Here is a 27,744-nt window from a genome sequence, read left to right as displayed (position 1 = left end):
GATTACTCCCAATTGTTTAATGCAGGTGGAAACATTAATAAGAAAAAGTAAGAATCATAATACAGGTCTTTAACTCCTGTCAGAAATTGTGTTCCATTTTGCTCTGCTCTTATTGAAACTGCTTGTTACATGATGTTTGGATTATGGTTGACAAATACTTAGCCTTTGACTTTATGATAATATCTGAATGTACATAGCTAACAAGTTGGTATCATGACAGAACATATTAAATCGACAAATGTACTTGATAGCTTCGATGAGGCAACAGCTACCATGTAAATTAGTAAAGAAACTTACTGATGCATTTTATTGATCTAGCACGGGTTTGAAGTGAAACAGTTATACCTTACACATTGTTATACATTTATACAGTGATGTGAGACATGAACTTAAAAGATAATCAGATTTGTGAAACTGCCAGAATATCGAAGTAGTTGCACGTGTTAGGAATCACTTGATTTCAGTCAGCCTCGTTTCGGTGAGGAGTTATGGTATGTAGCAGACAGCATATTCCAGAAAGCAACTATAAAAGAAGGTACGGAGATTCTCTTCCTCTCTTCCATTCCCCAGTGGCAATGGGCTATTCTTCCTGGAGAGCTACATGAGGTTAGGTCATCTCGGCTGAATGCAACTCGCTGAACGGATTCAGCTTAATTGCTACCATCTCACCTTGAGACATTTCACTCTCCTGAAATGAAAAAATAATACCCATCGAACTCTATAAAGCAACACGAATCATACGCTTCTGTAATTTAGAATTTTTTTACAATAATTTAAACAACAACAAACAACAGCAACATTACATTTCTATAGCCTTTGTGTGTGATATTTGTGAACAGTATGGTAAAATCTCAGAATTCATTTTTGTACTTTTAAAAGATTTGTTTTTAAATCAGCCTGGCTCAGTTGATAGCCTCCTACCTCTGGGTCAGAAGCTTGTGAGTTCAGGCCTCACATCAGGTCTCGTAGTCAAAGCTCACATTTTGAGCTGGTCCTGCAATGAAGTGCTGGGGAACCCTGGATTCTCAGAAGTGCCATCACTTCGGAACAAACTAAATGCCTGGCTGCCTGTTCTGGTGGATGTTAAATATCCCATGGTATTATTTAAAAAGAGTAAAGGGAGTTTCTCCCGATGTCCTGGGCCACCAATCCTCCAGATACAATTGATCATTCACTTTATAGCTGTTTGTGGGACACTGATGTGTGCAAATTGCCTGGCGCATTTGCCTACAAAATGCATAGTCACTACACTTTACAGAAAACTTTGAGTAGCACTTTGAGATGTTCTTATCATTATATGTGTTATATCAAATGTTATATATATTATTATTAACATTAATATTTACTTAATAGAAACAAAAACATTTTCTTTCACAAAACAGGACAATTTTATCCCTTAAGTCTGTACTATTACTACTTGTTTTTCCAAATAATTGCCTTGTTCCATCCGTTCTTCCACATACCTTATTGATGTTGCTGCTCAGGTACCTATTTTGTTCCTTTGTGAACATTTCTATTGATCCAACACATGATATGATATTTAAGGAGATAAAGACAAATCAGTAGAAGATATTGCCATTGGCATTATGTGCAGTATCACTGAAATAAAAGATGGAGAAAAGGTTGGAAAAGCATTGGTAGTCCCTTGTGGCTCTTTTGGAGTTCATTGTGTTCTGCCTCTTGAGCCTCAATGAGACAATTGTACTTAGAAACTGAACACTTTCTTGCATTACCCATTGTTAGTGGGTCTGGAGCTGGTGAGTGAACGCTGCTATGTGCAAGTTTACATAATGCCATTCGTTTATATATTTGTCAGAACCCTTCCCCCTGAGCTCAGAAAGATTGAAGCAGATATTCAATATTTGTAATAGAAACAAAAAGTAGTTGATTTAACCACATAACAAACTTCCTCCCAGCAGGTATTAATAAAAACAATACCATTTTCCCATTGGCCATAATGAGCCATCGCTAAAGTTACAAATCATTTACCCATTTCTCAGATTACTTTTTTTTAAAAAATCCCTGGTTGATTTTTCGTAATCTTCACAATTTTTTGCAATTTCTGTCTAAAAAGGAAGCGAATGTAGATTATCATACGATCTTACCATTACAACCAACCGTAATCTCTAGTGGTTCGAGTTCTGGTGGGAAAATAGGAAACCTTACCAAATGATACATTGTTGATTCTCACCCAATTCCAGCTGAATCAACTGTCCGACTAAAACATTTGGAAGAAAATCAACTCTTGCACAAGAACAATCTCCCCAAAATAGTGCATCTGAATAAATACTTCAATACTGTGATACTTACTAGGTTTGATTATACATGTGGCTATACATTTAAAATATATATATATATATATAGAGAGAGAAATGCATGGATTGCTATTATATATAGTCCTAAGAGGGCAATAAAGACAAAATTAGAGCCCATTAATATTAATTCCCATAGCGGAAAAACTTTTTAAAAAGTAATAATATAAAGTGCATTATCATATCGAAATGTCTCAAAATATTTCACAGAATTTTCTGCAAAGTGTAGTGAATGCATATTTGTAGGCAAACGTGGCAACCAATTTGTGCTAATTCCCACAAATGACCAGAATATCAATCCAGTGGTGTGATACCAAATTGACATTGTTTGCTAATAATAAATAAGTGGGACAACATACAAGGTGAAAGTGCTTCACAGGATATACCGTAAGTGGTCAGACTGCATTTTGTGGGCAAATGTGAAAGCCTGTTGAAAAAAAATGAAAGTGGGCTATAATATTGAGTTTCCAAATGTATCAGATATAATCCAGTCAACAATGTCACTAGAGCTGAATCGTGCAAATCGGGCAGAAGAATGGAGCGTCCATCAGCAACCATGAGTAATGGAAACAGCCAGTGCAAGAAATACTAGAACTTATTTCGTATTCTATTTGTCTGTGACATTTTTTTACACATATTCTCCCATCCTCACAGTGAATGAGTGAATTATCCAGGGTTACAGTTATTGCATTGGCTGAATGCCAATGCAATATCTGTAACAAAATTACTGAAGTATCCTACACTACATTCCTGTAGCTGTGCTTAAAGGAAGAAAGTACCAATGGATTCTAGGCATTTTGTCAAGTGTGCCCATTGCAAACACTGGAATAGTCAACATTTGCGATTTGAATGAGTTGACACTGCTCTCATTTTTACATTCATCTTTTATTTTTTATTTTTTTCCTCACCTACTGGCTGGTCTCCATATGGTATCCTTTCGTTGGGAGAGCACACACTACAACAGCTGCTGCAGGATTGTTGGATACATGATCCCAGAATGTGGAGATTTATAAATAACACAAGGGGTTGAGATTTAAAGGGATCTTGGGAGTTGGAGGTGGGGGAAGGGGGCATCCAGGAAAGGAATGTTATGAAATAGATTAGTGGAAGTGAAGAGAGAGGCCAGACAAGGAAACAGAATCGGTTTAGGGGACCTCAAAGACTCACAGACCAGTGCAGCAAAAGGTTTATTAGTTATTTTTTGTAATTATCTATTGTGAACTTACCAACAGTGTGAATTCTAATATAATGATAATATTCCTTGCATTTGATATAGCGCTTTATCACATCTTTGAGACGTCTCAAAGCATTTCACAGAATGTACTGTGAAATTAATCAATTGACTGTATATTTTGTGGGTGAAACATGGCAGCCAATTGCGCACAGCAGTGTCCCACAAACAGTCGTGGATTGAATGACCAAATTATTATTATTCGTTTTTTTGGAAGAGATTATTACCCCCAGCAAAGCAATCCGTCAATCGACTATTTACTGCTAGGTAAACAGAGGTATGTGGCGTAAGGAAACCTGCATAACGTTTGGCCCTAATTGGGAATAGAACCCAGGTCCTCTCGCTTCTGAGGCGAGTGCTCTCAATACTTTGCTAAAGGACTCCACTCTCCACCAATTTCAAGGCTGTCAACAAAGCACCAGATGGGTCTGGGCAGCCCCAGTGATGGAATAACGAAAGCCAGTGGATGCCAGGAGAAGATCAGATGGAGAAGTGAAAGATAGCAGCAAATCCACAAAGAACTCATGGTTTAGGGAATGGAAAATGGTTTGGTTAGGTTCCTGGGAAAGCAAAACTTATCATTAATATTGTTCTAGTAACATAGTTTATGCAAGATAACTCAGAAATATGAACTGTCGCTTCAATATGAACAAAAAATGCTGTAATAGCTTTGGGCAAAACTGTTCATACTAATTCAGATGTAGTTGATTTGAAGTTTAAATTGCAATTCCAGCAGAGACAAGTGCAGTATCTGTAATAAAGTGTATTGTAATCCACGTGAGTCTCAGTCTACTTAAACTAGGGAGAAAAGAGTAATTGCATTACCTAGAAAATGCTTGGAGAATTGGTAAAACTAAAGTAAGATCGAAGAATAAATATCCTTGATTCGGCAACTCTATCAATGCCACCACAAGTACATGTTGCAACATAAATTAGCTGTGTCTTAAGGGGAAACATTAAATGGATAATACCATTGATAAAAAGATTTACCATTCATTTAATGTCCCCCTCCATTATAGTGGCCCCCACACCATGAAAAGTCTGCCCTGTTTTTAGTTCAAATTCCCAACATTTCAGTTTTTCTTGTTATCTTTACTTTCTTGCTCTGTCAGTAGAAAAGATATTACTTTTTCCCTCAAGTCTCCTTTTTTTGGCCCCAGCAGTTTTTGATGGAATACAAGGCTGGATTCCAGACTCGCTGGGGATAGAATGACAATGCTTTGGATGTCCCAGCAAGTTCCATGGAAGTAGCAAGACCACCCACTATGTACTGTCATTATAAAGGGAAACATTGGATGGTGTGCTACTCACTCTTAACCAGACTTATTTTTTCCCCCGTGCGTCAGTGATGGTTCTCTAGAGAGAGAAAGAAAAGCAGAAATCTGGTAGTAAGGGACAAACAGAAATCTAGCAGTTCTGACAAAAGGTCATCGACCTGAGATGTTAACACACTTTATTTTCTCCATAGGTGCTGCCTAACCTGCTGAGTGTTCCCAGCGACTTCTGTTTTTATTTCAGATTTCCAGCATCTGCAGTATTTTGCCTTTTTTTTCCACCTTTACAATACATTCTGTGAAGCGCTTTGAGATGTCTCAACTGCCTGATAAGGCGCTATCAAATGCAAAGACTATTACTACAATTGAGTACCATTATTACTAGTTTATATTTTGTAAAACAAACCAATTCAATTTAAATTCACTTGAAAATAGCGATTCAATGGGTTAAAGTACAATAACGGATTCCAAATTGGTCATTTTTATAAGCCGTTTCCAGAAATTTTGATTGAAACATAACATTTCGTGGCAGATGAACTGCATGCTTATCAGGTTTCAGCCATCTCGATCTATTTGCTATCAAAAAATGTCACATCAATATCATAGGAATACGATTACAAGTATACACTGCCAACTTTGTGTTTTCCTTTCTCTCTAGGGAAGAAATAGGCCAAGCTAAACATGAGGGAGAGTTTGAAAGGGGTAGAAGACTCATCAAACTTTCATGCAGGTCGTATAGTTGTATCACCCTTTTGGCACTACAAGTGTTAACAGAAATACATGCAACAGCCCTATATTTGTGGAGTCCTGTAGCTCAGTGGGTAGAGCACTCGCTTTGCAAGCGAGAGACCTGAGTTCAATTCCAGGCAGAGGGCGAAACTTTGGGCAAGTTTCCTTATTTCACACGCCTAATAATAATCCCTCCAAAAACCAAAAACAATAATAAATTGGTCATTTTCAATCTACGACTGTTTGTGGGACATTGCTGTGCGCAATTGGCTGCCGCGTTCGCCCACAAATATACAGTCAATTCACTTTACAGTGTGTTCTGTGAAGCGCTTTGGGACGTCCTCCCGACGTGAAAAGCGCTATATCAAATGCAAGGATTATTATTATTATATCATTATATGCGTTATGTGAGTAGTGTGAAAAGTGACAGTGCTGAGGTATTCACAGATTGAAAGCACAGGAGATGAAAAGGTAACCGAACAAAAGGCTACCCAAATTTATTATTCACCAGAATCTGTGCCAAGGAAAAATCGCAGTTAAGGTACACTGTCAGAAAAGCTTCTTCAAAAACAACTAAAATTATTACACCATTTTAAAAGATAATTGAATGTCAGATACTTTGAGTTATTTGAGCAATTAGTTGTTGGGTTTGGTCACAAAATACACAGTCAATTCACTTTACAATCTGAAATAAAAACAGAAGTCGCTGGGAATACTCAGCAGGTCAGGTAGCATCTATGGAGAGAGGAAAGTGAGTTAATGTTAAATGTCAATGACCCTCACTTTCCTCTCTCCATAGGTGCTGCCTGACCTGCTGAGTGTTCCCAGCGACTTCTATTTTTATTTCAGATTTCCAGTATCTGCAGCATTTTGCCTTTTATTTTCTACTTTACAATATATTCTGTGAAGCGCTTTGAGACGTCTCAACTATGTGATAAGGCGCTATGTCAAATGCAAAGACTATTACTACTAGTTCATCAATTAATGTATTTGCCATTATATCAGAGACAGCCAATGGTACCAAGTGAAAGGTAAATGTGAAGGGGTTACTTTATTTCTGCAATGCTGTGTTGTTATTACTTATTGAACAAGTAGGTTGGGGAGTTGGGGATCTTTGCTTTCATTTCAGAGCTGGCAGTGTCCAAATAATCACAGGTCACACAAAATCTGATAACACAGCTCTTAGGTGTTGACAGCATCAGAAAGCAGAACTTTATATTTTGTAAAACAAAACAATTCAATTTAAATTCACTTGAAAATAGTAATTAAATGGGTCAAAGTGCAAGAAACCAGCATGGACATAAATTGATTCATAAGATGGCAGAGAGTATACAAGGATCTTAAACAATCTGAAGTTGTTTAACCAATTCCCTTTCACAATTCACAAAAGGTGATAGGTAAGGAAGAAGACCACAACTATCACAAATGGTCCTTCAGTTTTAAGTGCTAATTTGGTAGCTAGTTATGCCTTCAAAAGTTAGAAATAGTTACTTCCTCAGAAAGGCTTTGGTCTAAATGCAGTGGCCACTAAGAAAAAGGAAAACATACTGTGTGCTCATTGTGGATGATGTCTGGTTCTTTTTTTCCGTAGACATTATCAAACATAAGTAAACATCCCTTCAAAGTTCTTAAGAGTATTGCGGTGCCAGATTAGGGTGGTTCAGGGTGTATCATTGCCTTTCAGGTTCAAAATCATATTTTGCTAAGATTAAAAATAATTCTGTGGATTTCATCTGCAAAAAAAGGGTGAGGTGTATTTAAGAATTCAGCTGCAGTCACTTTTACAGTTTGTTTTACAGTCAGGAACAAAAACATTGCATTGATAAGTAGAAATAATTTTTGAATTTGGCAACTGATATGTCCAACATAATTAACAATACTGATGGGTTTGGTAATGACTCTACCGCTTGCCAACTGGCAGGAAGCTCTCTTCATCTTCAGTAATTATATGTTCTACTGGGTAACCTTGCAGTCTTCCTTTTCAACTCATGTAAATGTGAATCATTACAATACATTTGGTTGTGAAATCTCAAATCATTAATAAGTGAACTTCATCCTCATTATAACAGAGTCCTTGGGAGCTGAGAATTTTCAATTGAGATGTATAGGGTGGCAGAATATCACACAGCAGCATAATCTAGAACATGAAGAAAATGGGAGCCAAAAATCCAGTATTTTAGCAAAAAAAAGGTGGATTTTTTTTCATGCATCTGTATGACTTATACTTGGCAGTTGTATAAAACACACACCTGTGGCAACCTTAGCACTGGTGTTAGGAAGCTACCACCAACGAGAGGAATCCTGTAGCTTAGTGGTGAGAGGACTCCCATCGCAAGCGAGAGATCTGGGTTTGATTCCCGGCAGGGTGAAACGTTGGGCAAGTTTCCTTACTCCACACATCTCTGTTTACCTAGCAGTAAGTAGGAACCCGGTTGTTAGTCGATTGGTGGAATGCTTTTCTGGAGGTAATAATCCCTTCAAATAAACCAATAAATAAAATAGTAATAATAATTTGGTCACTCAATCCATGACTGTTTGTGGGACACTGTTGTGCGCAATTGGCTACTGCGTTTCGCCCACCAAATATACAGTCAATTCACTTTACAGTATATTCTTGATAAGGTTCTATATCAAATGCAAGGATTATTATTATTATTGGGGAATGGCTGGTGTATGCCATTCTACGTTGGGGTGAACTGGAGTTTAATGCAACTCGATATCTAGTTTCTCATCTCATACACTTATCTTGGAAGACGCCAAGCAGCTAAAAGGTCAAATATCTCTACATTAAATACTGTAACTTTAATATGATAATAATAAAATAATAATTTTTGCATTTCATAAAGCACCTCTCACATCCAGAGGGCATCTCAAAGTGCTTCACAGGATTAATATTTAATGAAACAAAACATTGCAATCAGTGTCCTCCGAAGGATTTTATTTGTTTTATTTTTTCTTCGAAGGAAAGTTGAAACTTCTCAGATCCTGAGCGGTCCCTGTATCTGAAACATAGGAACAGGAGGAGGCCATTCAACCCCTTGAGCCTGTTCCACCATTGTATTAGATCATGACTGATCTGTTCCTCAACTCCATTTACCTCCATTTATCAGTCTTGAAAATTCCAAGCTTTTGGGGGAGAGAATTCCAGATTTTCACAACCCTTTGTGTGTAAAAATGTTTCCTGGTTTCACTCCTAATTGGCCTAGCTCTAATTTTAAGATTATGTCCCCTGATTCTGGATTCTCTGACTGGAGGAAACAGTTTCTCTGTATCCAGCCTATCGAGTCCCCTTATTGTTTTAAACACTTTGGTTCGATCACCACTCAACCTTCTGAACCCCAGGGAACACAAACCAAGTTTATTCGACCTTAACCCTTGCATCCCCAGTATCATTCTGGTGAATCAGTGCTGTAGCCCCTCCAAGGCCAATATGTCCTTCCTGAGGTGCAGTGCCCAAAACTGAACACAGTACTCCAGATGGGGTTTGACCAAGGCTCTGTAGAACTGAAGAATCGCTTCCTTGCTTTTTTAGTTGAGATAAAGACCTGCTTTTTCAAAGGCTAAAGGTTCTGTTTGATACCTCAACACCAAACTTCAACAACCAATTATACAAGTATGAGAATACAGACATGAGAAAACAGGACCAGTATTTCTCGAACGATTACATTCATATGGAGCTAGAAATGCAGATGTAAATACCTACGTAACCAACTTTAATGCTAGTTTAATGAAGTAAGGATCTTATGTGGTGAGATTGAAGAGGTCAAACATATTATGCTGCAATAATGAGCCCAACCTATGTATTGCTTAAATTGATATCAAAGGCAGAAAATCTAGATTGGTGCATATTGCTCCAGACTTAATATGTTTTGTAGAATATTGTACTGCTTTTAATTTTAGTGTGAGGTGTTGATATTTATACATGTACTGCATAAGGCCATCTTATCAGTACCAGCCATTGAACGAGACAGTTTCTGCAGAAGGAAGAGAAACAGAAAACTGTGATAAAACTGAACCCATTGGCCTCACACAGGATGCTGGAGACCATTACACAAAATGTTGCAGAAGGCTTGAAAAGGAAATAAACAGGGACAGCCAGCGACGAAGGCAAAAGGCTATAAACAGAAAAAAAACGCGTCTCAGGGGCTCTCATTCCCTCATTCACATCAAAAGAATAAGTCTCAGGGCAAAACACAAATGTTTTTGTTTTCATACATTCTAACTGCTTTCGGAAATTTCGGCACTGTGGGGAGATGGGAAAGAAATTGGTGTGCTAAGCCAACGTGTAATGGTGCTACACTGTGTTTTATTTTTTTCTCTGAACAATCATTTCAGCAGAAGGGAAATTGATAGTTCTGTGAGGCTGAGAACAACATTTTTATTTTATGTCAAACTATTAGATTTATTGTTTAGGATGACATGGGTTTGTCTAATCCTGAGGGAAATCTAATTAAAAGTTATTTAGTTTTGAGCACTTGTTCATTACTTGGCTATCGAGTTTACATGATGTCATTTTTAATTACCTTTCTGGCTCTGTTTTCATGGGAATACTAACTGAAGAATGTGTGTGTGTGTGTGTGTGTGAGGGGAGGTGAAGAGGTGCACATCTGACCTGAAACTACCATTATATACAGTATGTGATAGTTTGCTACTGTACTATTATTTAGTATTAATTTGTATTTTTTTTTAAAAAGTTTGAAATGGTTGACCTTATTCATCCCATCTTTAGCTCAAGCAGCTGTTTTGTGGACTGTGGGGATTTGCCTCAAGTTCAAACCTCTGCCGCTCCCTGGGAAATCACTGCTAGTTTGTTTCTTCTTCAGTCTAGTCCATTTAATGTAGCACCATTGAATTCCTTGTCAAACTGGACCACTTGTGGTGTCAGAAGAAGTTTACATGTGGGGAAAGTTGCAACTCTTCACACTCCTGTATCAGCATTACATTTGAAAGAAGTGAGTAGCAATGGTCCATGCTATAACATTGATGCAGGAGTCATACATTCAACACTTCCACAGCCACCAGTGAAACTTTAATCATACTGTACTATCATTTTAATGGTGAATAAAAATATAAGTTGTCAATTTTAGTGATCATTTGGGTATAGGGCATTATACTTAATGAGTTACAATGGAATACAATTACCTTTCTTTAGCTCAGCCCCAGAACCCTGCCCTTAATGATCAGCTGAACTTAGTCTGACACAGTTAAGGGACACAGATTATTATCAACTTTATAATGAGAACTCCAATCATCAAACCTTCAGGTTCACTCCCAGTTTGATTTATTAAGTGCATAAAACCCAACAGATATAATAAAATACATATAGAGAATTGGACACTTGGGAGTGAGTTACCAGCCAGTAATTCTGTTGATGTCTTCAGATGATGTGATAAACTGTAAAACTGAATGAGACTTTTTAGCTCCAGGCCTGAGTGAATCAGACATATTTCTAAGGCCCACAGCCAGAGGTTTACTATGGCCTCTGATACAAAACTTAACAGGCCAATTAAACCGAAACCTGGAAAATCTCTTGGGTAAGTGGTGTCTGGGATGAGAGCAGAATGAAGAACTCAGAGCATGCTTCACAGAGAGGCCAAAACTTTCTCTCTCATCTCTGCACAACAGCCTACAGCTGTCTGATGGTGCTATATTTCTTTCTCTCTTATCTGCTTACTGATGACAATTCCCAACAGCATGAAGATGTCCTATTTTAGAGATCTGAGCTTCATAGGAGTATTGTTGGTCTTTTGGAAAAATATGGTTGGAAAGCTATACAATAACAATAACAATAATCCTTACATTTGGCGTAGTGTTTTACATGACTGGAGGATGTCTCAAAGCATTTCACAGGATATACTGTAGAGTGGAGTGACTGTGTATTTTGTAGACAAACGTGGCAGCTCATTTGCTCACAGAAATGTCCCTGAAACTGCCATGATTTATAGTAATAATAATAAAAATAACTCTTGCATTTGATATACCACCTTATCATGTCTTCGAGACACCTCAAAGCACTTCACAGAATATACTGTAAAGTGAATTGACTGTATATTTTTTTTGTGGACGAAACACAGCAGCCAATTGCGCACAGCAGTGTCCCACAAACAGTCGTGGATTAAAGTGACCAATTTATTATTATTATTTATATGGAATTTCTCCCCATAGAGTTCACAGTCCTGCTGGTACATGTTGAGAGTTTTCTGAAGGAGACTAACAGGCAAATGCTCACGGAGCTCTCATTCACTTCAGTACTGATAGACCAAAAGGCAAAAGACTTACATACTATTTTTCATAGCCCACCATTGATCAGTTTTCCTTGATCCCGAACACAATTATTTGAGTGGTTGGAACAAAAAACTGGAGTAATTCCTGCTTAAGACATTGTTACAGTTCCACATTCTTTCAGGTAAATGAGGTAAGCTGTAACAAAGTTGTCCTAACAATGCAACTCAGATCTACCCTTGAACAGTGTTCTCTCCAATGGCATTTGTTAGGCTGGGATGTTCACCAATTGATGATGTGGAAACTGGCCTGAAACTGACAGAACTTCTGAGCATTGTATGGTAAAGCAAGCTTTTATTTACCCTATCTGAACCATAATAATCACATCAGGCTTAATAATAGATGTGAAATGTATTTAGAATAATATTCTCATACACTATACATAGTACTCCAAGGTGTTACTGTAACTTAGAGAGGATTATATTTAGGGAATGCTTCTTACTACGGTTTGCATACTAACAATGGGTTACATAAATCCTAGGCTTTATTTTTACTCTTTAAACCTCATATTGGAGTCCTGTAGCTCAGTGGTTAAAGCACTCGCTTTGCAAGTGAGAGACCTGAGTTCAATTCCAGGCAGAGGGCGAAACCTTGGGCAAGTTTCCTTACTCCACACGCCTAATAATAATCCCTCCAAAAAACAAAAACAATAATTAAATTGATCATTTTCAATCTACGACTGTTTGTGGGACATTGCTGTGCGCAATTGGCTGCCGCGTTCGCCCACAAATATACAGTCAATTCACTTTACAGTGTGTTCTGTGAAGCGCTTTGGGACGTCCTCCTGACGTGAAAAGCGCTATATCAAATGCAAGGATTATTATTATTATTATTATTATATTGGAGCCTGTAGTGGATGAAGAGCCACGGTACTAGTGATAAGTTGCTTTAAATCTTGAAATAGCAATTGAGACGAGTTCAAGGATGCAAGGACGCTTAGCAAGATCTCACTAGGTCACAAGTTGGAAGCCAAATGAAATGCATTGATGGGAAGAAGCTTTATCTGTGCTGGATGCAATTCCTATTTAGCAGTGATACAGTGATGTAGTGCGTCCCTGTATAATTATATATACAGCAACTTGCAATTATAGAGTGCCTTTCATGTAGGATAACATCTCAAAGCACATTACAGAACTGAGTGGAAATCCTTCACTACTTGTATGATTAAAAGCCACATACTCTATTGTTATTTAAAGCTTCTTGCTTCTGAACTGCTAAATACTTGCTCTTTCACAATGGCTTCCCATCCTGAACAAGCTATCAAAGATACAGCCTTTAACAATGGAACAATCTCATTATCTGAGATAAAGAAGGCAACGGAACAGCGAAAAAATGTCAACACTGCTTGATGTCACCGTCCCATTAAAGACAAATTCCTGAAAATGACAGTGATATGTTACAGTAAAGTTAACATCTTTGGACATCATGATATACCCAAACAATTAAAGAAAAAGGCAATTATGCCAGCACCCAAAAGGGGAATCATTATTTAATATCAAACTGCAAAGGAATTATTCTCATGTTAGTTCTCATAAAAGCTTTTGATAGAATTCTTCTTATGGATTAAAACCTATTATTGACTCATGTGGACTAACACTTTATGATGAAGAGAGTTATGGATCATCTTCAACCCTTTCATTCACTTTCATTAAGTGAGCGTTCAACTCGAATCGATCAAGAGATGATGCTCTCCATCATGAGCACGACAGCATCTCTTAAAAAGAGATCAGACAGTACAGTAGATGAAATGCTAACTCAAGCAACAATGCAGCTATATGGATTATTCAAAGAGATTCCTCCTTTAAAGGGATCGTTTAAAGGATTTCTATTGTCAAGCATGTGATATGCAAGTCAAAGTAAACCTTCAATATCACTTTACACGCGAGGATGTACTCAAGTAAAATCCTGACTCAGAAAGCTATTTCATTTAGAATGTAGCCACAACATTAGAAGATCTGAATGCAACCTTATTGAGTCCATCAGAATTTGGTTATTGGGAGAAAATATTTTCCCCACAGAAAAAACAGTCACTACACTTGACAATAATTACTATGTGATGTTTTGAGATGTTCTACAGTGATAAAGAGCTAAACAAATGTGACTTCTGTCCTTTCCGCCTTTGCTTAGCTGACTCGGGACTTCTGCACGTCCTTCGTCTCCTCTGTTCCACAATTGGCCGCCATGCTTTAGCCACTATGTCCCTTGCCTTAATCCCTCTATCTTGCTCCCTCTTTGCCCATCTTCAAATCACACCTGAAGACTTTCCTCTTCGACCGTGCCTTTGGTCACCTCCTCTCTCTTTCTGGCTTGGCATCAAGACATACTGCCGTTAAGCACCCCGAGACACAATATAAATGCAAGTTGCTGTTGTTTCTTCTATACAAAAGGAATGCAATGGATCCCTGATTCCGTGAGGCACTGAAGTATATGTGTGAGAAAGCACAAATGATTAAATGCCTGGTGGTGTGCTGTGGTTCCGGTATTGAGATCATGATAATGTAAGCCTAAGAAGTAAGGGTGCTCTATGCTCCTTCTGCCCTGACAATCCAATAAAACTTGTATTGTTCCTTTAATGAAACCTCAACAAATCTGGGCCAATGGCAACCTAATACCATGAGCACCTCTCCTGCTTTTGAGAATATCTGCCAGTATTCCAATCGTCCCCGCTAAATACAAAAAATGGCTTTGACAGTGTCAAGAATGCACCACTGCACGTAAATACATTTAAACAAAGCGCTTTTACTGAAACGTTGATTGATCTCCAGTCAAGAGTAAAGCTAAAACTCATGCGACTAGATAACAATTTGGTATTCTTGGGCCACATTGGTTGAGGTTGTTTCTACAGAAACCAACAGCTGTTTCTGTTGAACAACATAGATGTCTTGTCCAACCTTTAACTGTAACTAAATTGTTTCTGGCAATTTTAAAAATTGCCATTTTAAAAATGACCTTTATAAATGTAATAGACCTGTAATTGCTCACGTTTAGCACACTGTGCTCCCATCTGAGGAAGAATCATAGTAGATGTGAATTATGATCGTTCATGTCATGCGCTGACAGTGATGGCCCAGCCAAAATATAAAGTGTTGCAGCTCAAACAAATTCTTCCAGTCATGGTTTCCTCAAGGGGATATTGCTTCTCACAAGCTCCTGTTGACCCACACTACCTGGAGCCCAAATCACTACTTCAAGTTGTTCATCAAAAGTCATAAATGGACATGATGACAAGAAGGGTCTTGGGATCAGGCTCCAGAGGAGTTTGCTGGTAATAGAGCGATTCGATGATTTTTTGACGATAAACCTCCCGATAGATACCTTAAGAAATCTTATCAAATATTTTGAGAATGTCAGATTTCCATCATCTTAATTTATTCCTGCAGCACTGTTACAGCATAGTGAGTTGCAATAAATCTGTTAAGCATGTTGCGGTCTCCATTAACACAATTGGTGTGGATTTATTGTCTTTAATGTTGAATATTTTCTTTAAATTGAACACCAGTATTTTCTATTCTGGATATCAGGCTGACAACCTAGCATTACAGTGTGGCCTAGGTTTGGAATAAAAAACTGAACTCACACTTGCTATTTTGCAATCGTTTAACATCACTGTCGTGACCAGTGAGCTGTAGTATTTCCCACTGCTGAAATCTATCGCTTTATTCCTGTCCTAATATCTACAGTAATTGCTATATTCAGCAGTGCTTCAACCACAACAAAGAACATAATGACAGCTCTGAAACACTGATTTTATTTTTAAACAATGCTTTTGGCCAGAAATCTACATGTTCGTAATGCATTTAATCCTATATAATTTTGCAAGACCCAGTTGAATATTTTAGTCATCACTAGGAAAGGCTGCATTTAGTCAACTTGATCCTAATTCAATTCCTATAGATCAACCAAAGCCTTAGACTGAAAATTCTCAATGTACTTCAATGTTCAAAACATCACTTGTCAATTAATAGATGTGCATTAGGAACATAGGAACAGGAGGAGGCCATTCAGCCCTTAGAGCCTATTCCGCCATTTATTTAGATAATGGCTGATCCGTACCTCAACTAATCCTTTCAATTCCAATTTCCCACTTTCTCCCCATATCCCTTAATACCCTGACCTACCAAAAATCTATCAACCTCACTCTTGAAGATGTGCATAGATCCAGCATCCACGGCCTTTTTGGGGAGAGAGTTCCAGATTTCTACCACCCTTTGAGTGACAAAATGCTTCCTGATTTCACTCTTAAATGGTCTGGTCCTAATGTTAAGACGATGCTCCCTTGTTTTGGATTCCTCCACTGGAGGAAATAGCTTCTCTGTATCTATCCTATCGAATCCCTTTATCATCTTAAACATCTCAATCAAATCACCCCTCAACCTTCTAAACTCAAGGGAATACAATCCAAGTTTACGCAGCCTTTCCTCGTAACTTAACCCCTTTAGTCCTAGTAACATTCTGGTTAACCTGCACCCCTTCCAAGGCCAATATATCTTTCCTGAGGTGTGGTGCCCAAATGCAGTCTCCAGATGGAGTCTGACTAATGTTCTATACAGCTGAAGTATTATTTCTTCCCCTTTGTATTCCAAGCCCCTTGAGATAAAAGCCAACAGTTCTTGCGCCTTTTTGATTACTTTTTTCACCTAGGAACTAGTTTTTAGTGATTTGTGGATATGGATACCCAAATCTCTTTGCTCTTCCACTGTTCTTAATTTCTCCCCATTAAGAAAATATTCTGCTTTATCTTTTTTTGGTCCATAGTGAAATGACGATGGACGCAATAAGTTACACATTGTAATAACTGTAAATGAATTGGAGTTGGACCAAGCTGTAGTATTTTATTATATGACTTGGCTTTAAGTTAACTGTCAGTTCTTGTCCCTCTCATGTTCTTTTGTGACCTCCATGTATTATCCTGAACTAAAACAACAACAACAACTTGGATTAATATAGCGCCCTCCATGCTGGGCGGCATCTCAGAGCGCTTCAGAGTAACGGATCCCGAGCCAGAGGGAGGGTGGGGGGGAAGGTGACCAAAGGCGCGGTTGAAAAGAAAGGTCTTCAGCCGAGACCTGAAAGTGTGAAGAGAGGGGGCAAGGCGAAGGGAGTGAGGAAAGGAGTTCCAGACCCTCGGGGCATCGTGGCTGAATGCACGGCCACTGATGGTGGAGCAGAGGACTCGGGGGAGAAGGAGGAGGCCAGTCCCAATGGAGCAAAGGCAACGGGCACTGTTGTGAGGAGAAAGGAGGTCAGAGAGGTCGGGGGTGCAGAGGAGTGGAGGGATTTGAAGACAAGGCTGAGGATCAAAACACCCATTTGTTGCAAAAAACAATTAAAAAAATTGTTTGCTCCCTTTCAGAAATTGTTTTTCATAAGACCATGTATATTTCTTATAGTAAATGACTAGCTGTTATTAATCTGTTGGTTTATATGAGTAGTGTTCAAAGAAGCTATTGCAGATGCCAGTGTTTTTTCTGGAGCTGGCTGTTCCAGCTGGCTGTCACAGTGAATAGTTCACTAGCAATGCATTTTTAAAGTGATCTTGGATGTATAAAAAGCAATTGTGGTAGTGTTACATCTATACTGAGCCTGCTATTCATGTTACAACTATACTGAGACTGAGATACCGCAGTCGCCTCTCTCTTTCTCTCTCCCCTTTTGAAACTTTATATGATTTAAAATGCAGAAATATTCCAATGCAGAAAGATGAAATGTATTATGTATTGCCTGCTGAGGTATACACTGATATCTGAAATTAATATGTTAGGATAGCATTATGACAGTATCAATTTACCTATGCTTCCTGTATTTGAATCAACCAGCCTCTGAAATATTTGAGGTAATCCAGCTCTCTTTTAATAGAGCTTTGTTCTCTATTTGATATGTGTCTGTATATATATATATATATATATATATATAATTAAACATAGGCAAACCCAGCAAGTGGCATAACTTTATAACTGATGAATGAACAGCTTGAATGTTACCGTCTGTGGTTTCAGTTTAGCATTTGTCTTCCTCACTGTACATCATATGCAGCATAGAATTATTTGGCTGGTAGTAAATATTATAAGCTTACTATTTAGGGGAATATTTGGGAGATATACTTACAGTTTGGGAGATTTTTTTTCACTGAGAGAGTTGTTGGGATGTGGAATGCCCTGCCAAATGGTGTGGTTGAGGCGATGTCCGTTTTGGATTTCAAGAAGGAACCAGAGAGGTATCCGAAAGTTAGAGGCTTTAGGGATAGGGCAGGACTGTCAATGGGTTAATTGACTCCTTCTGCACAGTGCATTTCTATTATTCTATGATTATATCATTTACGCTTACTACTGCAGCATTTATTATTGATTGATTGACTGATTGACTGACCGACCGACTGATCCTATCTTTCCACAAAGGCAACTTCACCTCCATTGAAGTGATCCATCTAACATCAAAAAGGTAAAATATTTAATAGAGAATCAAGAATCTGAAAGATTGTTCACTCACTCCAGGCTATCAGGAACCTGAATATCTGCAGTGATTTCTGCTCATTTCATTCTCTACCTTAATGTCATCATTTGAACAACCGACTTACCTGCAGGTATCCAATTTACAGATCATAAAATGATTTTTATACAGCAGTCTATCTTGCTGAGGCATGAATAATTATCTTTCACAGCATATGGTGAAGGATGAACTTTAACAATAGCGAGAGAGAGAGAGATGGATTTGGTACATGTGTTGAGCAAATAAAATTAAAACAATGAAAGTGTGCAAAAATAAATGTCTCCAAACCAAACCTTAAATGTCTCCAAACCAAACCTACTGAAAGTTCCACATACAGTATGTGTTGTTTCCATGTCTAAAGTCAACTTTAAAGTTCTCTTTGAAAGAAAAATACTAGATATTGGTTTATGTGTTATGGTCTTTAAAGATCAAGCATTAGGCCCACTACCCTTTGATTATACCTGCTCAGAATTATTAATGTGTCCTCTGTACTCCCTTGGATAGCATCTCTGCCTCAGCCGGGTGACAAATCTCTGCAGACGGAGGCTCAGACAGTTATTGTAAATGGAATTGATCTTTACTTTTAGCTCAGGTAATAGGTGATAATGAACTGTGCTACTTCAGCTGGATGCCAATCCAGGAGCTGCTAAAATGGTGCAAATCGAACACTTCTGATTCAGCAATAAACGTGATTTGTATTTATAGAATTTCACAATGTGCAGACACATAATAAAAGTTTTCTATAACTCGCCAGCCTGGTCCAGTTGGTAGAACTCTCAGCTGCGGATCAGAAGATTGTGGGTTCAAACCCCATGTCGGCACTTTGAGCTGGTAGTCAAGTGCTGAGGTATAGCGTTTTTCAGAGAAGAAGTTAAGTTGATGCCTAAGCCATCTGTTCAGGTGGACGTTAAAGATCTCACAGCACTATTCAAAAAGAGATGGGATTTTCTTTTGGTGTCCTGACTAACTAAAATTTTTCAATCGCTTCATTGCATTGGATTTCACAACCATTTGTGTGTAAATTGGCTACCACACAGAAGTTATGTGAAGCAGTTATATGTTTTGAAAATTCTAGGTGTTATATTGAACGGAAGGATTATTATTATTATTTTCTGTGTTTCTGGTGACGGTTTCCTCCCTTTAAATTCAGCATACACAGGGCTGTGTATCCCATATTGTACCTAGTCACAATCAATAATTGACTTCACCTAAATGCTCAATTTTCTGTCTGAAAAAATACATTATTTGTATCTTCTCTCTTCGGTCATACAATACCTTTTTGTCACATAATAAGATTCATCCTGAGAAAAATCAATGTACAGTATTATCAATGATCAAAGAAAGGAAACTGCAACAAAGTCAAAAAGAAAGCATTTTCATTAATGCCCCTGTTATAATGTCACAGTTGGATAGCCAAGAATAGCAATTTAAATAGCTTTCTGAATTTTGTACGATATAATCAGTTCACAGAGCCCAAGAAAAAGTAGCAGTGAACTTTTTATTTTAGGTTCATTTCTTTGCATGCTCCAATCTTTGTAATCTTCTTGTGAACAACCTGTAACCCCAATGTGAGTTTATAAAGTTAATTTTCTCAAAAATGATTGATTTGTTGGGTAAAAGTAAAGCACTTGACAATATTTTCAGGCTGGATATTCACACAGAATACAATTCTGCACATTTTATGCTCGTTCTATTTCACTGATTAAATCTGCCAGCACAGTAACGATTGAAAGACACTGCAGCCCAGGATGCTGCTCTTTTCTCATTGGCACAAAAGTTCAAGCAGATTCAGAAACTATAGCCTGCTAATAATTAATGGTGTTAATGTAACGCTTCATTTTTGAACATCAAAGAATACTCATTTGAATTATACAATACTCAATGCAATGCAGCCAATTGCACAATAGTAGCAGTGTCCCACAAACAGTCGTGGATTGAGTGACCAAAGTATTATTCCATGGTGCAAGACCATGGATGTCTTTTACGGTATGAACCAACACCTGCAACTTGAAATTCTTATCTGCCTGGCAATGTAGCTTCCACACTGATTCCCATTTTTATAAAGCCACTTTTAAAGTATAAAATATTAAATAGTATTTTAGAAATCAGGGTGTCTCACTTAATGTCTGCTTTTAACTCCTGGGTTAATCATTTACTTTGGAAGCCCTGTCTCCATTGAAGCCTAACATGTTGCTGATGTTTTGTACCTGGCTTTTAATTTGCTGACCAAGCAGCTGGGCGAGCAGGCAGGTAATTACATTGAAAATGTCAAGACGTTGAGTTGAACGCTTGCCACTGATACCAGAGGAAATGATTAAATCCAGCTGCAAAAAATCACACATTTTAAGTGAAAGATTTAGATTGTGAACCTTCAGGTTAGATGAGCTGTGTGGCCTCTTCCTGTTCCTATATCCCTCACTCTTGGGTGAAAAGCTACCAGTGGAAATCAAATTTCCACCGTAATATCACTTAAACAGTAACAAAATAGAGTATGTTCAACTAATCTTTTGAAAGGCTAAAAAAAAAGACGAAAAGGACTCATTGGTATTCGGAATATCTGCTCCATGTGACCATACTCCCTCTGAACTTTGTTCTCATCAGTTTCTGGTTAAAGTGACATTGTTTGCAAATATCTCATGATGTTGAACTATTAAAAGAGGGCGAAAAGGTAATATTGTAATATAGGTAGTATCTTTGAAGTAGATTCAAAAGTCCAAAGACAGCAGTTTTGAAAGTTTAAACACTCTAGACAGAAATGGGAAAGGTTTGTCAATTTGCAAAGTTCAGTTTTGTGCTTCGTGAATTTCAAAATTATTGAAATCCATTTATCATACTGAAACATTTCATAAGAAGCAACAACGGTGCCAGGTTTGAATTATAATTAGGTAAAGGTGACACTGCGGGTATTTATAAGATTTATTTCATTTCAGTGCGATGATTCATTTTCTAATGTACCTGGACATCTGTAGTGCAGTGTAATGAAAAGATAACATTTGTACCTTCAGAGCTGATTACCCACACTGAAACATTTTTACTGAAACACATTGTAATCTCAGCAACTTTCCTATCTTCTCTTATAAAACAAGTCTCTTCCCAGTGTGTTTGGGTTTGAAGCACAACTCTCCCCTTTAGGAAAAGGGAAATGGTTATACTGGTACAGTAGGGGAGGGGACCTCTCCAGAGGTGTAGGCACAGACACATTATTGTTGGAAGCAGTTTGGAGGTAACTTTATTCTGTTTCTAACCTCGTTTCTCTGATCTTGGCAGGCATGATGCTAGCACCGGGTACTCAAAATTTGGAAGAGTTTCATTTCCCAGCACGAACATGCCTCATCTGGATGAGTGCATGAAGTTCACAAAAGGAAACAAAAGTGCAGGCAAGTTGCCAGAGGGAGCATCGCAAATCCGAATAGAGAGTTGAGTCTATAGAGATAGTTTAAAGTGCTTTAGAAGTAGAATCTTTATCTGAAGCATTGTAATCAATCTCTCAAGGTGTTAGCAACTATAAAGGTGATATTTGAATAGATTTTGTGTCGCTTTTACTTACTGCTATATATTTGACTGTAGTAATGGGTAAGTTTGGCACCCGCTATCACTCCATCAAAAAAAACACTGTTAAAGATGGGTTAAATATATTGTGCTTGGGAACGTTTTAATAGTGACTGCTAAAAAAGATCAGTTATAGAAAAGAGTGTATTTGTCACTGGGTAGCTACAATTGTTCTAACTTACCACATTTTAGCTAAGTTTGAAAAGCATAGTCAACATTTATTATAAATAAATATGCAGTAGGATTCTCTTTACTGTTACTTTTAGGAAGGAAGTTTACCCCCAAAGGTGCAACTCTTGTTAAGCACAGACTTTCCTGATATATAAAAAAAACAAATCTCTGTAGAACTTCTACTGCATCAGCTAAGAGACTTGGCCTGTGAGTCAAATATTCCCTACGGAGACTGAATTAACCACTCCAATGTGTGACAATGAATGCCAGGAAAAGGGATTTGGAGACTGATGGTTTTTCTACATCCTTATTTTTTTTAATTTTTCTTGAGTTTAATTCTAACAATTGACTGATTTATTGTTCGGTGTTGAAAGCATTTATTATTATTTGTGTCTCGGAACACAGCAAATGTGGACAAAGAGAATGAATGACTTTGTGCACACTTGAAGAGGCTTTGTGACACTAACCGACTGGTGACTACAGTAAGAATTGCTGATCTGGTAAAATAATATTGTCCGGTCAGAGAATAAGAGTTCCCTGCTCCTATTACTTAAACCTAAGGATTAACATGGCATGGCAAATGACAGCCACCACTATCACCACTGTTAATATTAGGCACAAAACATACTGTAATTTTCATTAGTTGGTGATGGTTATCTCTACTAACGTGAGAGATATATTTATGTAATGGAAATAAAATCTTTCTCCATCCAGTGTCCTCATCAAGCACTAGTTGTCAAATGGAGCATACGAGCTAAAGGCAAAATACTGCAGATGCTGGAAATCTGAAATAATAACAGAAGCCTCTGGGAACATTCAGCAGGTCAGGCAGTATCTATGAGAGAGGAAAGTTAGTTAACCTATTGTCAGGTCATCAAAATAAATGTTAACTCACTTTCCTCTCTCAATAGATGCTGCCTGACCTGCTAAGTGTTCACCGCGATTTCTGTTTTTAGAGCATATGAGCTATTCATTTGTCGTTTCTGGCTCCCATAGTCAAAAGGAAGGGAAAAAGTGAGATAGAAATTTATGGTTGGAATTTAACATTCAGTTTTATTACCTGTAATGCTGCAGATTACATAGTCAATGAAGGTGTTCACAAATAGGACACATCATAAATTTTTCCATAACCCCCAAGTGGCAAGTAATTGTGGACTTTTAACCAGCATTTAATGCCTGTAAATCATCTTAAATATTTGAAGATTGCTGTAATGTTGATGGGAACTACCATCTGTGTGTAATTAATGATTGATAGGCCAAGTTTTTAACATTAATTCCTGTTGAATTTAGAATATTTCGTAGCACGTTGCTTATACGCTTGAGAAGGACTGCCAGTGTTTGAGAACAAACAGATAATCTGCCAGACCGTAGTAGTATAATCTGTCAAGCCCGTGAATCATGGTTCAATACTTAAATCCCTCGGAGGCAGCTTGAAACTGAGAATAGATGTGAACTGCTCATAAGGGGAATAGTGATTCAGTGAGACGATCATGTAAATGAAGGTAGCTTTGTGTCAATATGATTAAAAAATTAAGAATAAACCAAGTTGATTTGCTGTCACTGAGTTAATGCATGATATGTTGCCTTTATTTTATCCACTGAGAAGACTGCCTCCTTGGCACAGATAACTCACATAGTTTGGAAAGAAGAGGTAAATCATTTGACAAATGCGATTTAGCTTAAAATCTTTTAAGGACACAAGTTGTGAAGAAATTGATTAATTGTTGGTGGCTTTTTAATAACAAACTGAATGAGCTTTCTATCAGATGTTGGCTGGAGTCCATTTTTTTATTTGTGTTCAATAAAAATAAATTGACAAGAACATGCATCAACAGTGAATGCTAATGGACAAATCAACATCAATTCGATAGTTTGTTTTTACCATTTCAATCGGTTGGTTCCTGGCTCAGTGACTGCGATCCTGGAAGTTTTAGGAAACAAGTCAATGAATGAAATGAAAATATGGTTCGAAGGACCTTGTAGTGAATCATCGATAATCTGCAGAGTATAAACAGAGGTTTTATCCACAGTGCTTATGGTGCTCAATCAATAATACGACTCACCTCTTTGTCTTTGGTCTGAACTGACAATCAACAAGCTTTTTAACATGTTTCACGGAGATGAGTAAAGTGTGAATCCATATTGTATGTCAGTTTGGCTCACTTAACAGCTCTCTTGTCTCTGGATAAGAAGGATCGCCCATAATAAAAACATTGTCACTACACTTTATAGAATAACCTGTGAAGCCCTTTTACTGAATTTCCCTTTCAGTAAAAGTAACTTAATAATTTAGCAATTCGTTATCATGATAAGAATCAAAGGGTCTTCAGACTACATTTGGTTCAAAATTGTTATCAGTCTCTGTGAAGGAAACTAACAAGAGTGACTGTTGGGGAAATGGATATGTCTGTTTGCAGAATGGATGATTATTTGAGACTGGGATCAACTCATAAAGACAGTGAACTTGGACTTGGAACCTGTTGTTAGGGAGCTTGATGCAATCAGAGGAGGCAACGGTTAAAAAGAATTGCCCTGGTTTCCACAGCTTGATCAATCCAAGTGATGTTTATCCATTTCTTAAAAGGCACAGCATTTATTACAGCAATGAAAATTAATGTAGCAGTAAAAGAATAATAATATTCCTTGCATTTGATAAAGCACTTGCCCTGTCAGGAAGACATCTCAAAGCACGTAGAGGATTTTACTGTAAAGAGTACATTAACTGTAATTTACAGCACCTTGCGTATTTTGTAGGTGATGATTATTTCTACCAGATACCAGATGCCAGATGTCGTAACTGCTGTTAATGACAATAAGTTGCATTCTTGTGGTCCTCAATAATCTTTCTCCTAAGTTCTGTAAAACAGTTGCTTCTTAATCGTACCTCTTATTACAACACGCCAAAGATACAACAACAACAACTTCAACCACAACAACTTGGATTTATATAGCGCCCTCCACGCCGGACGGCGTCTCAGAGCGCTTCACAATAATGGATCCCGGGACCGAGCCGGGGGAGTGGGGGGGAAGATGACCAAAGGCGCGGTCGAAAAGAAAGGTCTTCAGCCGAGACCTGAAAATAGGAAGAGAGGGGGCGGGGCGAAGGGAGAGAGGAAGGGAGTTCCAGAACCTTGGGGCGTAGCGGCTGAAGGCACGGCCGCCGAGGGTGGAGCAGAGGACTCTGGGGACAAGCAGGAGGCCAGACCCAGTGGAATGAAGGCAACGGGCACTGTGCTGAGGAGAGAGGAGGTCAGAGAGGTCGAGGGGTGCAGAGGAGTGGAGGGATTTGAAGACAAGGGTGAGAATCTTGAAGTCAATCCTTTCTGGGACAGGCAGCCAGTGCAGTCTGGCAAGGACTGGGGTGATCGGGGAGCGGAGTTTGGTGCGGGTGAGAATGCGGGCGGTGGAGTTTTGTATGACCTGAATTTTATGGATGGTAGTGGAGGGGAGATTGGCGCGGAGGGCGTAAGATCTTATCCACCGGATTCTGTACATCTCATTTTTATTAGTGTTGTGCTTTTCCAGTGCTTACTGTGCTTTATGATCACATTAATAAAATAGAGTCAACGGGATTATGATTGTTTACTGTCACGCGTGTAATGTCTGATCATCAGAGTGCATTACTGAGGCTTATGCTTTTCTAAGTATCACAGGGTCACACAATAGTCATAGATATTCATGAACCTGTAAAGATCAGTATACCTTTAGAAAGAACAGGTCACATTGAATTGCCAGCAGCATCTCCATAGATGAAGTGACTACCAGTTCTGAAGACATTCTTGATCATTGGAAAATTGTGCAGTCTCGGTACCTTGGAAAGAGCCAGAGAAGCTATTATCAGATGTTGAGGTGTCTTTAATAAAAGCCCTTACAAATATGTACTATAGAAAACTGCATAGTCTTTCTATGGACTCTGACTTGGCCTCCTGTGTATTTGAAGCTGTCAATGCAAATATAGTTGATGTGGAATGTAATACGTTCAGTGTCAAAGACGCAAAGGCAGCTTCAGCTCTTTTTACAAATCTGAATCCAGATGGACACAATATCTGGCTGCCATACCCATTTCTTGTCAGTACCTCCAGGTTCTTTATAGTGAGATCAGACTTGGCAAATGTTTGAGAGATGGAGAGAGGAAATGCTTCAAGGATATATTAAACTGCAGCATGCAGCTGTAGGGTTAGATATAATCGACTTGGTGGTACATGCAAAATGAAGGTGGTGTTCAATGTTATTTACGTGTTATGGCTTGGGCGGAGAACACTGCCAAAATGAATGGATGTGATGGGAGCAGCACTGAGAGCCACTTCCAACAACAAGCAGCTGCACATAACAGGGAAATCACATGCAAGCTTCACGTGCCTCACAGTTTGAACCACGAGTGTGCTCACAGGAAATAAATCACAAATATCTTCAGAAATCTTTGGGATCAAAGAACAGTCAACAACACCGGCACTGCAATGGCATAACCCTTCACAGACCCCCAGAACACGACAAAGGGACAGAGCAGAATATCTCGGTTGACTGTATCTTCAAAATAAGACACTTAGAATGGATTTGAGTGACTATTAGTAGGCTTCATCAAGGTAGATATTGATCGTGTGGGTTGAAATGATAGAATTATCAGCATTAGTGAGTCATATGTGGAGATACAGCACTTCATTTCTGTTTTTGTTTCAAACTCTGAGATAGAAGAGTAGTTCCATAATTTTATTTAAACAGCCAAAACACACAGCAAATTGAACCAATCCTTTTTTTATGTGTGAATAACATAGATGATGACTTTGTTGGATTATTGGCTGTAACCTTTGACCCATCCTCCAGAGATCCTCTGTGCAAAGCCTCAAGCATCACGTGAGCTTCAAGGATAATAAATTGCGTAATTATTTCTGAAGTGACTCAGCCCACTGAATAAATCTATGGCTTCATTTCCATGGGTGAGGCTCTCCTGACCGATGAACTCTGACTTACCTCCTATCCAATCAGTGCGGCAGAGGAACACCATTTTCTAAGTTCTCCCAATTAGCTTTCATTCCTGTTTACATTTCACTATCTGCCAAGACTAACAGGAGTTTTCCTGTCAGTCTTTTAACTATCTGTTTGAAGAAGACTCCCATTATACAATCCAATCACATCCAGAAGTGAGAATGGCTTTTGAACTGTGTACGTGCTGATGGGAGCAGCAGTCATATGAAGACCACAGAACTAGACGCAGGAAAACTGATCAGATTTTTTTACAACAACAACTTGCATTTATATATTGCCCCTCACCCAGGAGAGAGTCTCGGAGCACTGATCCATCCTCCAGAATCATACAACAAATCACGTAATACACACAACAAATATAACTAACCCTTAACACCACCAAGTGAGATCCAAGCACAGAATATCTTCTGAAAGTTTAGTCTAAAAGTGGGTTCATCCAATCCAAGCCTTATATTCCACTTTGATTTGCTTAAAATGTCATATAGTAAATATTTTCTTCACTATTGTAGCTCAGTGGTTAGAGCACTCGCCTTGCGAGCGAGAGACCTGGGTTTTATTCCTGGCAGGGCGAAATGCTAGGCAAGTTTCCTTACTTCACATGCCTCTGTTTACCTGGCAGTATGTAGGAACCCGGTTGTTAGTTGCTTTTCCGGGATAATAATCCTTAAAAAAACAATAATAATTTGGTCACTCGATCCACGACTGTTTGTGGGACACTGCTGTGCGC

General features: G+C 38.4%; 1 protein-coding gene across 1 annotated transcript in view; it reads left to right on the top strand.

The window, feature by feature from the left end:
* The window catches only part of LOC103176588, a 55,121-nt gene that overhangs the window by 6,042 nt on the left and 21,335 nt on the right, over positions 1–27,744 (top strand). The window contains exons 2-4 of the mRNA XM_007890220.2: positions 1,546–1,622; positions 3,412–3,497; positions 5,476–5,547. Of these exons, the coding sequence (XP_007888411.2) occupies positions 1,546–1,622; positions 3,412–3,497; positions 5,476–5,547 (235 nt within the window). The remainder of the gene's footprint in view (positions 1–1,545; positions 1,623–3,411; positions 3,498–5,475; positions 5,548–27,744) is intronic.

This window comes from Callorhinchus milii, unplaced genomic scaffold (genome assembly GCF_018977255.1).
Source record: "Callorhinchus milii isolate IMCB2004 unplaced genomic scaffold, IMCB_Cmil_1.0 Scaffold6, whole genome shotgun sequence".
NCBI classification, from domain to species: Eukaryota; Metazoa; Chordata; class Chondrichthyes; order Chimaeriformes; family Callorhinchidae; genus Callorhinchus; species Callorhinchus milii.
This window is presented reverse-complemented; position numbering and strand designations above follow the sequence as displayed.